Source organism: Anabrus simplex, chromosome 1 (assembly GCF_040414725.1).
Source record: "Anabrus simplex isolate iqAnaSimp1 chromosome 1, ASM4041472v1, whole genome shotgun sequence".
Classification (NCBI taxonomy): Eukaryota; Metazoa; Arthropoda; class Insecta; order Orthoptera; family Tettigoniidae; genus Anabrus; species Anabrus simplex.
Genome location: NC_090265.1, coordinates 465,036,435 through 465,053,367, shown reverse-complemented (window position 1 = coordinate 465,053,367; position 16,933 = coordinate 465,036,435). Strand labels below are relative to the sequence as shown.

At 40.5% G+C, this 16,933-nt stretch overlaps 1 protein-coding gene across 2 annotated transcripts in view; it reads right to left on the bottom strand.

Annotated features, from left to right (window-relative positions):
- Window positions 1-16,933, bottom strand: part of LOC136867333 (chitooligosaccharidolytic beta-N-acetylglucosaminidase) — a 317,860-nt gene that overhangs the window by 48,003 nt on the left and 252,924 nt on the right. For both annotated transcript variants that reach the window (XM_067144497.2, XM_067144505.2), the window contains exons 3-4: window positions 11,043-11,452; window positions 2,243-2,561 (exon numbers count right to left, since the gene is read on the bottom strand). In XM_067144497.2, the coding sequence (XP_067000598.2) occupies window positions 2,243-2,561; window positions 11,043-11,452 (729 nt within the window). The remainder of the gene's footprint in view (window positions 1-2,242; window positions 2,562-11,042; window positions 11,453-16,933) is intronic.

Genomic DNA, 16,933 nt, shown 5'->3' with positions numbered 1-16,933 from the left:
CATACAGTGAGCCATGGCTCACCGAAAGAATCCTACGCAGTCATGGATCAGTGAGATACAACACACACACGGTTCCTTATTGGTACACTGGACACTGGCAGGGAGCCGAACTTCCTCTGAAGCAATACATACAGAGCCATAGTACACTGAAAGAATCGAATGCTATAATGGACTCTTGAGCTCAGCTCATTTGAAAATAATACCCACTTGCATTCACTGTCCTCTTCCTACAGGGAGTTTTAAATAATAGATGGATTTATTTGCAAAGGTAGTCAAAACATAATTCCAAAGTACCGGTAGCTAGTAAGTAGGTAGGCTATTAGGTTATACTATTTATTAGCTTAATGAATATTAGTATTATAACTTAGTTGACATTTGACAATTGACTCTAGCCTACCCTATGACTATGAGTCATGCTCATGACCACTCAGAAATACCTGTTTTAAATTGGGAAGAACGGCTCAGTATTCTCTCGGTTCATATATCACATCGTTGCACAAGACTTCAATCACATGTGGACTGACGCAATAACTTAACCAACAGTATGTCGAATCAGAAAACCAGTAGGCTACTGTACATCTCGGGTAGCCTATACAAAATATGTGTAGCGTATAATATTTGAGTTGTGTATATTATTATTATTATTATGACATTTTTGTACTGTAACTTTATAAGCATATATTGGTGTAGAGAACAGATAACTTTTTAATACATTTTATTTGTTTAACTTGTTTATATTTAATATGTAGGCTACTTATTATGAACACAGGTAATCTAATGCTGTATATATAATAGAGCTGTGACTTTGAGAGAACTGTAGAAAACAATAAGTTAGTAAAATTTGAGTTATGACAATTATTATTATTATTATTATTATTATTATTATTATTATTATTATTATTATTATTATTATTATTAACAACATGTGAGTTTTTTACTGTAGTATTACAATATAGTACTGCACAACTGCCTTTTTTTCCTGTATCTTTTTTTAAACTTACTTGTTTTGTACTTACCGTGAATACAGTGAAATTTCCAAGTTCCTTGAAATCATATAAGAAAAGACTACACAAGCAATTGACAGGGAATCTTCCATCTGGGTGACAGCTCTAAATGCAGATTATTGATTATTGTGGGTACAGATGTTTTTATTAAATGAAGTTGTCACTGTGGGGGAAAGGCCTTGTAACAACACTCAATACGAAGCCGTGGCTGCAGGAGCAACCTGAACCTCAAAGCTAGACGACGTATAAAGAAAGGAGTTCATAGTATGAAGACCAGATGGCAGCAGTGAGCACTGAATGCTGTTGCTGCTGTCTTACCAGTACATACTACACAAATGCAGTAGAAGCGGTGACTCTAACGTGCCATGAATCGGATCACTGTACTGATTCAGTAATGTGAACGGAATCAAATGAATCGATTCAGTAAAATGAACGAATATCCTATCACTAATGGCTAGTGCATACCATGGAGGCCACTGCGTAGGCTACTTGGAGCCACCGGCAGTGCCAGTGCATTATGAGACACTCTTTTCTCAGTTTCAAAAATTGATGCCTGCCTGGTGATCTATAATAATTATCTGCTTTATGTTTGCCACCCTTTCCTTTGTACATGGGGTCTACTGTAGCAACTCTTCATTCATTTGATATAGTTCCTTCATGTAAATAGTAATCAAATAAGTTTTTCAGATACTGTACTATATCTCAGCCCATTGCCTTTACTATATCCCCATAAATCCTATCAATCCCAGCTGTTTTTCTAGCTTTCAACTTGTGTATCCTTTTAAAAATTTCTTTCTTATCATAGGTAAATTTCAGTACTTTTCCAGCAGATAGACTGAAGGTAAAATGTATAATCCAGTCTTGTAAAAAACCTCCAAAACAGGCAACTGCCTGCTCGCTATTGCCACCTATGCTTACACTACATCCTGGTCACATAGAGTACTGAAGCACTGCTGTTATCTACCAGGAAACCAGATGTAAGCTACCACTGATCGAAATTCAAATCAAACTGCAAGGAATTCCATATGTGCAAAGCCGTGGTAAATGCTAGTCATGAATAAAAGTTATATTTCAATCTTTCAGTGCAAATAATTGGTGATTAATTACATTTCGATAACATTTTGTGTGCCCATTCATTTAAAGTAACGGAGAACTGTTGATTGAATGAGTGCTCTGCAATAATTTGTATGAGAGATAATCGACAGAAAATACTTTGTAGTCTTCTTGTGATTTATTACCTGGCAAGCTTTGGCACACGAGGCAGCTGCAGAGGGAAGCTCTGGGAGTCTGTAATATGCCAGTGAAGAACATTAAGCTTGCTAGCTGCCATGGCATCCAGAGTTCTCTTGATTGCTGACTCAGGTAAGTAGTTTCTACCAGTGTCTAACAGCAGACCTCTATGGACAAACACTGGACGATCTACAACTCGGGCATCAGCAACCATAAGTAGGGGACCTCCAGGGAGTGCCGAACAAGCTGTAAGCTGTGATAAAGTCTCCAACCCATGGCGGGCACCATACAGTGAAACGGCACGTATCGCCACTGTTACTTTAGACTCTGAAACAAGGAAATGAACCATATGACATACATACATATATACATGCATGCATGCATACATACATACATACATAGGCCTACATACATACATACATACATACAGCATTGAAGTCTGCAAGCCTTTCTGACTGAGATAAACGTCTTTATAATACTTCACATGTAATTTGCACTGTGGTTTCCTCTGTTTCTATACTCATAGCTTGAAATTAATAAATAACAACTGAGACTATCTACCGTCCCTAAGTCTTCCTCTGTTTCTCTTTCCTTTCATGGTAATCCCCTCCACAATTTTTTCATATGATACTGCCACCAAAGCTGGTTCAAGCACAGATTTATTCAACGAGTTTATTTATAACTTAGGTCTAATATTTTAAATTATGAATGACCTACTATTATTGTCTTAATTCTTCAATGTTTTTATCTCCAGCTTATGAATTAGATAAACCAAGACCTGTATCCATTCCTATAAGCAAAGTCAGCCTGAAACTAGGATGATATAGGGATAGTTTTGTTTGTGAATTCATCCTTTCCTACAAAGTATCAGAATCGCATTAACCTTGTTATACCTTGTTTCTATTTCTCTCCCTAGAGGAGAGAACAAACTTCCTGAGTACTTGAAATTATCAATCAATCAATCAATCAATCAATCAATCAATCAATCAATCAATCAATCAATCAATCAATCAATCAATCAATCAATCAATCAATCAATCAATCAATCAATCAATCAATCAATCAATCAATCAATCAATCAATCAATCAATCAATCAATCAATCAATCAATCAATCAATCAATCAATCAATCAATCAATCAATCAATCAATCAATCAATCAATCAATCAATCAATCAATCAATCAATCAATCAATCAATCAATCAATCAATCAATCAATCAATCAATCAATCAATCAATCAATCAATCAATCAATCAATCAATCAATCAATCAATCAATCAATCAATCAATCAATCACTACTGATCTGCATTTAAGGCAGTCGCTCCGGTGGCAGATTCCCTATCATTAGTTTACCTAGTCTTTTCTTAAATAATTGCAAAGGATTTGGTGAATATTATTCCAATCGAATGACGTATCTTTATATACTGCTAGGTGGATGATACCAGCTAATAGACTGAAGTCAGCTACCTGCCATTCTGCACGGCAAGAAGGAGCCCACGCGTTATCTATCGTAATTAAGTTTGCCTTATTTATGTCTGTTATGTGTCTTGATTTACTTGAAAAGGATGGGGATATTTCAATGCATATATGGTAACTACAAAAATAGACAGAGTAAATAGATAAGTAATTTAATTTATTACATCTTGTTCAAGTCGGTACTATTTCATTTATATCAAAAACATATTAGATGTAAGGCTTTTCAGGTGCTTGCTCTATTTTAACCAGCATTTCGTCTTAGGTCTGACACTAGACTCATCAGAGTGGGATGTGTCAGACCCTACCCACTGACGCTGGGGTGTGTGCAGGTGAACTTATCAGAAGCCCTTATAAGAGGCACAGTCTGATAACTGCATACGGGAGATAAATCTCCACAATGGAATTATTGCCCGCCTAGCAATTCCGAATGGAAAATTCTAAATTCCCATGGAGGGAATTAGATATTTTTCACCAATGGAGCATTTGCTGACTACGTGATAATTGTATAGAAGCTGTTGAATTATTATTATTATTATTATTATTATTATTATTATTATTATTATTATTATTATTATTTAAGAAGTATTGTTCTTTTAGACACGGATTCCCATTGAAAAATAAAGATTTATTGAAAAGATGAGTAATTGCTGTCAAGCAAAAGGAATTCATGCCCAACAAGTACAGTTATATTTGTGTCTGACTCATTGACTGAACGGTCAGCGTTGAAGCCATCGGTTCAGAGGGTTCCAGGTTCCATTCCCAACTGGGTCAGGGATTTTAATCGTGTCTGTTTAATTCTTTTGGTTTGAGGACTGGGTGTTTGTGTGTTTGTCACATCACAATACAACACACTACCAACCACTACAGAAACACGCAATAATGATTATCCACACGTGGACTACTGGTGGAATTCATTATGGTGGAATAAGGTAAGGGTGTATTCTGCCCGAAGGCAGGTCCAAACCTCCACCGAGGTGTGCCTGAGCCGGAGTTTACGTACGGTAGGGTGGCCAGTTCCTTTCCGCTGCATGGTGGAATAATAATAATAATAATAATAATAATAATAATAATAATAATAATAATAATAATAATAATAATAATAATAATAATGAAATTAATAAATAATAATAATAATGATGTCTGGAGACACCGAGATGCTGGAATTATGTTCCGTAGAGTTCTTTCATGTGCCAGTAAATCTACCAACACGAGGCTGACGTAGTTGAGCACCTTCAAATACCACCGGACTGAGTCAGGATCGAAACTGCCATGTTGGGCTCAGAAAGCCAACACCTCAACCATTTGAGCTACTCAGCCCGACCCTTCTTGCGGAAATGCAGTTCCAAGTGTGTTACCGAGTACTGTACTGCCATTAATCATTTTTTTCTGAAAGGTCAGCAGTATTTTAAACATTGGCAGACAAGCATGTCACTGATGTAGCATGTGAAGACAGTCAAAGGATTCAACTCGTTAAACTCATAAGTCATTTGTGGTTTCAGGCAACAAAGTAATACGATTGTATTGTTTAAAGGATTGCGATTTTATGTAAGTACTGCCCTTCATTAAGCATGTGTAAAAAGTGTAAAAATGTATGATAGAGGATCTTTAGTAATATATTGCTCTTGTTATTCATTAAATAATTCTCTCCCATATCCCCATTTCAATTTATTGTCATATAGGCTATTGTTTGGCTAACATGCCTTATAAAGTCCGGACAATATTTAAGGGGCCCATAAACGTTCAATATTATCGGTCAAAATGAATTGTAGCTGTTAGCTGCCCACAGACGTACAATATCATTGCACAACAATCGGGTTTGTGCAATAAATAAAATCGTGTGGAGATAATATTTAGTTGTGCAATATATTGTGCAAAGCGGTCATAGACTTACAATATGCGTGGCAATATCTTGTCAGTCCATGCCGGCATTTTGTTTGGTGAACACTCTTTTCTGTATCACGAAGCCACTTAACTTCCTTCCGGAAGTTTGTACACAGAGAACTGATTAAAAAAAAATAACTTCTTGCTTGTCGGCGTTCGGGTATTTTTCGCGGTATTTCTCAATAAGCACCTCGTTCTGATCACGTTTTTTTAACGCTATTACTGTAATCTTTGCTCTTAATGTCCCATAGAGGCCATGCTCCACTTCGATAAACTCCAAAATAATTTTTTTCACCACCTGTTTGTCTGCCATCACGATACGTTCTCCCCCACTTGCTGATACCAACTGGCGGAAGGACGGAATATTGCACAATATTGCCAACACACGGCACAGTATTTTGCGATTTGTGCAATATATTTCAAACTTTTTGATTTCGTACAATATATTACACAACCCTTCAATATTAAATACACACTATCAATTATATTGCACAAACCCCTATATTGCGCAATAATATTGCACGTCTATGGGCCCCTTTAGGGGATTAGGTTGTTTATCAGCGTCAATTTCCATTTGTAATTATAGTGGACAATTCCATTTACATAATGTGGAAATTTGTATTTTACCGTACAGAATGGCGCCATGTCTGGCTTCAATCAATCAATCAATCAATCAATCAATCAATCAATCAATCAATCAATCAATCAATCAATCAATCAATCAATCAATCAATCAATCAATCAATCAATACTGATCTGCATTTAGGGCAGTCGCCCAGGTGGCAGATTACCTATCTGTTGTTTTCCTAGCCTTTTCTTACTGAATGCGGGTTTGGAGACAGGCACCAATAAACATGAATCCTTGAAAAATCAAGACTTCAATAGTAATACTCAAATATCTCTAAGTCTCACCTCTGTGTAAGATGCTCAATAAATGGTTGACAAAAGTTTAATCATCCTACCTGTGCAATTGCTGGCAACGCTGCACTATGTCTTCTGGTATGGGCTAGAGCAATTTTGTTACAATCATTGATCTGTCTCTGTCTTATCCTTGGCTTTGACAATATGAAAGTGACTGAGGTATGAGCGATACTAGTAATGCCATTCCTTCTGCAGCCAGTCCCTGCTATGAATGGTGTGAAAATGTTGCTCATAGGGTCGGTTGGTGCATGCATTTCAGTGGGCTTGGCAGACTGATATGTAATAGCAACTTCTGGCCCGGTGAGAAAAGCAACGGGAAACTACCTCACTCCTCATTTCCCTAGTGCGCCTCTTCAGTGATGCCTAGGCCATCTATTACAGCTGATGGCGGAGCTGTTGAGGATCCAACCAGCCTTAGGGCTGAACACACACACACACACACACACACACACACACACACACACCTATGCAAAGAAATTTTCCGTGAACCACGGATACAATAACTAGTAACATTCTATAAATAATTCAGGACTGCATGCAAGATAAAACTATTAACAAGAAACATAAATTATGTATATTCACAGAAGGAGATTAACAGCTTCTTTAAACAAACATATCTAAGCAAAATATCGTACTCTCGGACCAGTCACCATCGTGTTTCCGTAAATAGGCCTACTGAAAGAGTATGTGACTTAGACCGACTGATATAATGAGTACAGGAACAGCAAATAAGTGTCAATTTTATTGGTGGTAGAATGTCTGTAGTTCTGAAGTCGAATCTACATAACGCCAGAAAGTACCATATATATATCTCTACAAGCACGTAACAATTTCGACTTACATTAGACAAGGGCTATAATTCCTTCTGCTTGTTTACTATTCTGGTCCATTATCCCTCTGCTTCATCCGACCTTTGAAACATACATAGTATTTCAGAATTCAGCTGACTTATTGCTAAATACAATTTTATTTTAGGAAAATTTGGTTCTAGTTGACCGAAATCCAAGTTACCGAGAGTTTACTGTAGGCCTACAATTAAACGGTCCAGGATGTGTAGTGACGCGCAGAGGTGCAGAATTACTGCATGAGAATGTTTTGAAACAGCAGCGTGTGAAAATGAGAAATTGCATTCATCCTACTTGGATGAAGAAGTCAGGATAAGTTGAAAACGTTAAGTAAACATTAAAATTGTAAATAAGAATTTTTTAAAATACTCTATGGATATTACCCGTAATTTACAAGGCCTATCTTCTTGAACTTCCGCAGTCCACTTTCTAGTTGTGTTATTTATATGCGTGTCTTCACTGATAAGTATTGTTTACCACGTCTCATTGCCGTATCTAAAGTAATATTATATTTTAAAGTAAAGTAGGTATCAGTTTAGAGGCAAAAGATCCACATGGGTCGACGCCCCGAACAAATAGCATTAAAAATATTTTCATTCGTTAAGCATAACTTTATCTCCTGTCAATGAGATGGATTTTGTGTTAACTCACACAGACTTCCGCCCCCTTAGTATGAGTTTACAGTGAACATAATCGTGGAATTTTCTACTGATCTTATCAATGTTTTTCTTTTTACTATCCTTATCCTGCAGCTTTTCTACCCTTATCCATGAGCAGACAGACATTGTCTTTGGCATATTGAGTCTAGTTACTCAGCTTTTTGATAATTTACTGGTCATCATGGTAGAAAAATATCCTCACAAGGGAACGGATTTCGGTGTAAAATTATAATCTGGTTGAAATTTAGTACACAATACTCCTACAAAGTTGTACAGTGACGCAGCGAAAACCGCACGGGCCACTTTCAGTTTTGAACGCGAATATTGAGCGCCGAAAACCTGATTAGATTTTACACCGAAATCCGTTCCCTTGTCAGTATCCACACTTTCCTTATATATTTTCAGACCTGAAAGGCAGTTCAGATATGCAGGCAGCCTATTATTGACACGAAGCCCGTACTTTCCCCAGTTTCTTGTTTGAAGAATGAATTTGTATTTTGAATGTATTTGTTAATGGCCTGTCTCATACTAGCACAGAAATTCAGTAAGGCTTTTCAATTTCAAATCATTTCCACGTCTTTCTAAACTTGATCATAGTACTATTCCCAGCTCTTGCACTGAAATTACCCATAAGACTGTATTACCTGTACTGTTGACTCATCTGCTACATTGCACAAGTATCGCATGAAACTTGGCTACCTCTTTCTACCTTGCTCCTTTTTACATGGTGATTAAACCAAGACAAAGAGGTGCAAATCTTCCAGCAATTGTGATAATTGTTGTTTTGAAAGCTAAAACAACGGGATTATCAACCCTTCGTAGATCTAGTCTTAATTATAAACGTAAAATGAAAGAGGTATGACCGTTTGAAGAATTAGGGCATTGGCAAATGAAAGGAATGGGTCATCAAAGACTCCGTATTGTTTCACAAACCTAGTATTGTCCTGTCTAAAGAGATCTAGAGTTGAATGAAAATCTACAGCCTGTTTCGAGTCATTTGACCGGGTCAGGAATGCAATGAATGAAGCCCCTTACTAGCGGCGAGGTTACGAATTGTATCGGCTGCCGAAGCCTGTCGCACTCCTCTGGGGCAATGATTAGTGACTGACAGATAAAATGATATTGGAGAGTTTTTCTGGAATGAAGGAAACCCGGAGTACCCGGAGAAAAACCTGTCCCACCTCCGTAAAGAGATATAGAGTTAACCGGAGAAATCAGATAGGAAAGATGAAACAGAGGACCTTAGCGCGAGAAGGTGGAAGCAATGACAGATCAGTTGGTGATTGCTGTTTTAAGGGAAAGTACAACTAGTTGACCATCTCCTCTTAACTCTAATCAGAAGAAAAGAGTCCGGCTCCATGGCTAAATGGTTAGCGTACCTGCCTTGGGTCACAGGGGTCCCGGGTTCGATTCCCGGCAGGGTCGGGAATTTTAACCTTAATTGGTTAATTTCGCTGACACGTGGGCTGGGTGTATGTGTCGTCTTCATCATCACTTCAAGCTCATCACGACGCGCAGGTCGCCTACGGGAATCAAATCAAAAGACCTGCATCTGGCGAGCCGAACATGTCCTCTGACACTCCCGGCACTAAAAGGCATACGCCATTTCATTTTTTTAGAAGAAAAGAACGAATGAAAATATTGGCAGAAGAAAGAAAATGGCCATAAAGGGCGTGACAATGAAAGGCTTCCAAGGCCTTGCAAACCGAATACTTTATAAGTCACATCTTAGGATGGGTAGGGAATAGCGTGGAAGTATTCTTCAGTATGCCATGCCCCCAACCACATAGTGTAGAATTAAGTTCTGTGATCTGCACTCCACGCCTGCAAGCTACGAGTCCCGGTGGGCAACACAACTGTACACAAACCCACAGAGACAGGAAGGGTACTTACCTAGACCGTGATACACAATACCATCCAAGTTTCAAAAGGATTGGGCCGAAAATGCTGGGGTTGTACCTTCATAAAAGCCACAGCCCCACTACCTTCCCAATCCCATAAAATGGGGCAAATATTCATATGTAGGAGATAAATTACGGATTGGGATAATTTATCAAGCCGATAAATTTCCGAATTCCTTGAAATCATTTAAGAAAAGACTAGGTAAACAATTGATAGGGAATCTCCCACCTGGGTGTTAGCCATAACTTTCAGATCATTGATGACTGACTTCACTGACTGGCCCTTTCCCATCCTTGAGTCGCAACATTAAACCAGTAGAAAGAAAAAATAAGTTTTGGCCGTCAGCAGTTGGACAGAAAATATGAAAGAAAGGAACTCCTCACAAGTGAATACAAAGGGCACTAGGAAAGTTTTGCAATACGCAAAAACGGTTGGCTGGACACTCCTGTTATGGTGAGGGATGAAAAGAGGAGTGCAAACCGGTCTAGAAGACAACAAGGCGCAACCTTCACACCAGTTGTTACCAAGCAGTGGGATTGAAAGCAAGTTAAGATGTCAGTGTGGTCTAAAAGTGAATATCGCGCAATTATCCGCTACAATTTTGCTCATGGATTAACTGTTGACCAGTGCCTGGAGGAAATGACTCCTGTGCTGGGGAAAGACTGTCCACATCGGACAAGAATTTCCCGCTGGTACAAAGAGTTCCAGAGGGGAAATTTGGGGGTTGAAGACTATCCTCGTTCTGGGCGACCGTCTGAATCAGTGACTTAGGAAAACATTGAAGCTGAGAGGAAAATGTTCCAGCACTACAGGCGGTTGACATATCGGCAGGTAGAAGAGCCCCTCCACATCCCTGCAACAGCTATTCATTCAGTTCTACACGACCATCTCCATGTTAGAAAGGTTTGTTCCCTTTGGGTACCCCATTCACTTTCAGAGGAACAAAGGGCACATCGAGTGAAATGGTGCCGAAAAATGCTAAAACAGTTTGAAAATAGGACTTCGCGTAACGTCAATAGCATCGTTACAGGTGACGAAACTTGGCTTTCTTATTACGAGAGAGACTAGAGGCTAGTCATTGTGAGGGAACAGTTAAGGTAAATGTAATTGAATGATACGTACCTTCTGTCGCTAAATGTAGACTGTATGTTTCATTAGTTTCCATGTTGAGTTCTACACTAGGAGAAGATGTTGCTATACTGATCACCACTTCAGTTCCAGGATCATCTGTTATGTTTGGACATTCCTTGGCTAGGTTCTCCATGAAGATCCTTGTTATCTGTGTTGCCATATTCCTGGCATCTTGCCCTCCAGACAGCTGACTCAAGTCAAATCTGATCCTCCCCGGGTTGAACTCCACCAGATGGGATCCTAGGTCAGTGTCAACTGTCGGACGAGGCCATAAAGATCCGTACTGACCACATGTCAAGCTGCAGATATGTATCGAGTTCAATTGGTTCACGTTAGAACTGGGTACACTGGAACGTACACACTTGTTTTCCTCACAGGTCCATTGTGAACTCCACGAATCTCTAAAAACAAATAATAAAACAATAAATATGAACCGACGAAGAATTCTTCAGTTACATCACTAAAGATAACCAAACAGGTTGAGGGAACAACAAAAGATATGGAGGCAGTTGGGATCAATCTAAAACAGATCTGGAATAGAGAAGTTTTGAATGAAAGTGACAAATTTAAGGGGTTCAAGGAAAAACAAACTACACGGTCCAAGAACATCTGGTCGGAGGAAAGTAGAAATCTCAGCGACAGATGAAAGACATTCTGAGAAGAGTACATTACGCAGAAAACCAACTATTGTTTCTCGTGCTCCACAGCAGGTCAAACTCGAAGAGAGAAAATAATAATAATAATAATAATAATAATAATAATAATAATAATAATAATAATAATAATAATAATAATAATAACCAGCATTTATCCACAGCTTCGTATGGATGGATTTCCCTCTATTTTGATATGAATTTCAACCAACAATAGTCTCCTGTGAGATAACGACATTGGACTGAGCAACTGACTGTGCGGTTTGGGTCACATAGTTATCAGTATGCATTTGGGAGATAATGAGTTCAAACCCAATGGATTCAATTTGAATACCGTAACAATAATGCTATTGGTTTTACGTCGCACTAACTACTTTTACGGTTTTCGTAGACACCGAGGTGCCGGAATTTAGTCCCGCAGGAACTCTTTTTACGTGCCAGTAAATCTATCCACACGAGGTTGACGCATTTGAGCACCTTCAAACACCACCGGACTGAGCCAGGATCGAACCTGCCAAGTTGGGGTCAGAAGGCCAGCGCCACAACCGTCTGAGCCACTCTGTACCTTAATTAAGGCCATGGTAGCTTCCTCCCAACTTCTAGGTCTTTCCTATCACATCGTCGCCATAAAACCTATCTGTGTCAGTGCGACGTAAAGCAAATTGTAAAAAGAAGATAAGGGCACTGTATCAGCATCCTCAGCTTATCAGTGTGAGCGTACCTGGTATACTAGTGTTCAGTTAAAATCTTGTGGTCAGAAATATTCATTTCAGGCAAGGAAATCAGTACATCCTTTAGTACCAGCTTACTCCCTCTCTCTCATTGGTCAGATCCATGCTGAAGCATAACACATGCACACAACTAATAATAATAATAATTTCGTGTGGCTATTTCTAGCCAAGTGCAGCCCTTGTAAGGCAGACCCTCCGATGAGGGTGGGCGGCATCTGCCGTGCGTAGGTAACTGCGTGTTATTGTGGTGGAGGATAGTGTTATGTGTAGCGTGTGAGTTGGAGGGATATTGGGGACAGCACAAACACCCAGCCCCCGGCCCATTGGAATTAACCAATGAAGGTTAAAATCCCCGACCCGACCGGGAATCGAACTCGGGACCCTCTGAACCGAAGGCCAGTACGCTGACCATTCAGCCAACGAGTCGGACATGCACACAACTGAAGAGCAATGAGAGATGGAGAGAGCGAATGACGAAAGATCTAACGTGAACCAAACACTCGCAGTGAGGAAGGTGGCGTGTCAGATGCGACCGTGCCGCATGCGACCCATACCACTAGCGACGGCATAATCTGTAACCGTGCCGGATGCGACCCGTGCCACTAGCGACCGCGTAATCCGTAACCGTGCCGGATGCGACCGGCGTTGACAAGCAAATTGTCATTTGATAAGCTTTGTCATCACCCAAGATAAGGTAAGCTAAATCAGAACCAGAAAAAGTTAGGAAAATGGCCAAAAATTGAGAACACTGCTTACGGTGTAGGGAATGAAATTGTCTTTGTTCTGTTCAACTACTAATCCGCAAACTGTGCACAACATTAATGTACACTGAATTAGTCATCGGGAAATACAACCCATACAGCTCTTTACGGAGAACAATTCGAACGATTGCATGAAAGGCTCATAAATAATAATGAATGAGTACATTTCTTACGAAAGTTTTAATAAAACATACATCACTTCACACAAACACACACACCTAGTTCAAGAACTCGTTGAAATACGTCAGTGTAATGTATAATTTGGAATGCCATAAACCGAGGTATTCCTCCCCGCAAAAAAACATAGATGGGTCATAAATAGACATAACACAAGAGATATTTCAAGAACAAAATCCTAAAAATTTGGGGGAAATGTACAACCAGGTAATAATCTACTGGATACTAGAATAACACAAGTTCGGTTACATTCTAACAAGGATTATTTGTTTTACAGTTAACTGATCTGTAAGTACAGCTCTTGGGGATCATCAGGACCAGTCCCTGGATTTTCGGGAAACAGATATGACAGAGCAGCATCTTCTTCAGTTGTTTTTCAAGAACTTTCCTGTGAAGTACTAGTACGGAGTATAATGTCATTTAAACAAGTCCTATAAGCAGCTGCTGCCCCTACTTTATGTAACACTTCTGGGGGAAACTCTTTCTCTTACAACATGAAATATGGTGATGCGTTTACGTCTTTTCCTAAAATATGTCCATATATGGAGCTGCGTTTCCATGTCTGGGAGAAGGTAACAAGCAGGTTAGGTCAATGCATTGCAGCACGACTAGTTACAGCTACTTCGGTAGGCTGTTCGGTTCGAATACCCCGTTGGCCATCCTCGAAAATGGTTTCTCGTGGTTTCCCATTTATATCTTAAATAAAATACCTTGATGGCACCTTCCTCCAATGTCTAGCCCGTGCAATTACACTCACAGGCAACACCCTCACACAGCACACATCCTCGGCCACTCCTGGCACTAAAAGCCAGATGCTAAAAAATGTTAATCAATGATTTGTTGTGTCTTCTAGTGAGGAGTGTTGTAGCAGGTACGGGTCTAGGCCTGATCTTCGTACAGAGAACCGCATATTAGAATTTACTGCAGAGAACCTCCAGCAGCAATACTCGCCAAATCGCGGCAGTGGTAGGAGTGGACCGTCCAACGAACATAACGTGAAGATCGGCAACATCAGTATCATTTGTAGTGTGTTCAGCACTACTGGAAAGAAATTATGCACCGCAGATAGCCTTCTGTGAGTAGGTCCATCTTCAACCCAAAGACTTCATGTTCACAAATGAGGTCTCGTTTACGAGGAATGGCACCTTCAGTTTTGACAACACGTATGTGTAGTCGGAGACCAAGCCCCATGCTATGAGACGTTCTCACCACCAGGTTAGGTTCTCCCATTAATGTTTGGACAGGGATTTTGGGGAACATTATCAGAGGATCTGTAATATTACCTCATAGAATGACTAGCGTATTTTATCTACAGTTTCTAGAAGGCACTCTACCACCACTACTACTAGAGGATGCTCCACTCCATACGCGACGGCATCTGTGGTTGCAACAGCGATCCCGCACTTTACCAACGCAGTGTGCCGTCACCTGGACGCCGCCTATCCCCAGCGATGGATCAGCCGATAAGAAGTCCCGTTCTAAACCCCTTAGATTACTTCTTTTGAGGGTACATGAAATCTAAGGTTTATCGCAGAGAAGTGAAAACTCTGCAAGAGTTCCGGGAATGTGTCTTGGAAGCTGCTCAGGACATCAGTCAAAACAACGAGGTACTGAGGCATGTTCAAGAGAATTTTCTCCGAAGGTACCGAGCATGTATTGCCGCCAATGGCGTTTTCGAACTCTGCTGTAACAATGAAAATAATTTCCCACGGCCAATCTGGTCAAGTGTGGTGTTCTCTAAAAGGTACATAAACGCTTTGTCGTTGTCTTAATGTTTTTCTATTTAAAAGTAAATACGCGTCGAGTTTTACGTGACTTTTACTTTTGTGATCATAAGCCACAGGACCTCCATTTTAATGTAGAATCCGACCCATAGGACGTGGTATTTAGTTTCGTAAATCCCACACGTATTGGCCAGGAATCAAACCCGGACTGCCTTGGTGAGAAGCGAGCAGTGATACCACTGGGCTCGTTTCTATTACTCCCCACTTTATTCGGTTTTTACTGCGGGTCAGGGTTTGTAGCAGATTTGGCAGACTTTTACGGCTGGATGTTTTTCTTGACGCCAATCATTACGTGTTAATGTGGTGGTGGTGATTATCAGAGAGAAAAAATGGAAGGCATCTGACACTGCGAAAAATGAAAATATCAGCGAAAGAAAGACAAGGGTCACGAAGGGCGTGAAAGTGCGAGACTCCCTAAATACCGTCAGGGTCGGAAAAGAACGAGAGTTGACCAAAGAGATGGGATAGGATAGATGAAAGTGAGGAGCCTGGTACAAGTAGGTGGGGGAAGTTCCAGGACTCAACTCAGTGGCCCGTCGTCGCCAACCCACGCTCCCAAGTTGACAGCCTCTTACAACAGGCAGGGAATATCCTGGATGTTATCCTACTGCCCCCACCCACAGCGGGATGTGGAGTTAGATAACTTTGTTCTTTAGCATGACATTCCTCTGGTTCATCGATTGTCTGATACTACTGGTACGTAACGCACAGGTTTATCATAGTATTCCACGCATTTGATCCCTACTCTGAGGCGCTGGTTGGAAAAAGTAGTGTGCGCTATTAAAGGAATAATGGCAGAGGAGTGTTCACGGCCGTCTGCAGCCTGGTCATTCCAGGTCGGGAACTTTGGATTGTTAGATCGGCAGCATAGCACTGTTCGTTAAAAATGAGAAAATGTGCGATATTCTATTTTATTATTTCATATGATAATATTGCTTGTAATCGTGACAATCCTACTGACTTCATTGTAATGACCTATGATGATTTCAGTTGGGAAAACCACAAAGACAGCTTTTCTAAGGATGTAAAAAGGTAGGCGGAGAGTGATTGTCTGCCATTATCATCAAACTGCCCAACTCGACTGACTGGTAGTAGTAAGTGGGCCTGCCATCGTAATGAAAACTCCCCAAGTTCATTATAACTGATAGTAGGCAAGAGGAACTGCCATTATACACTGACTGACAGAGCAAATGCAACACCAAGAAGGAGTGGTTCGAAAGGGATGAAAGTTGGGGAAAAACAGAGATGGCACGGACGAATAATTGATGTTTATTTCAAACCGATATGCAGGTTACACAATGCGCACGGCATCGACTCAGTAGGATGTAGGACCACCGCGAGCGGCGATGCACGCAGAAACACGTAGAGGTACAGAGTCAATAAGAGTGCGGATGGTGTCCTGAGGGATGGTTCTCCATTCTCTGTCAACCATTTGCCACAGTTGGTCGTCCGTACGAGGCTGGGGCAGAGTTTGAAAACGGCGTCCAATGAGATCCCACACGTGTTCGATTGGTGAGAGATCCGGAGAGTACGCTGGCCACGGAAGCATCTGTACACCTCGTAGAGCCTGTTGGGAGATGCGAGCAGAGTGTGGGCGGGCATTATCCTGCTGAAACAGAGCATTGGGCAGCCGCTGAAAGTATGGGAGTGCCACCGGCCGCAGCACATGCTGCACGTAGCGGTGGGCATTTAACGTGCCTTGAATACGCACTAGAGGTGACGTGGAATCATACGCAATAGCGCCCCAAACCATGATGCCGCGTTGTCTAGCGGTAG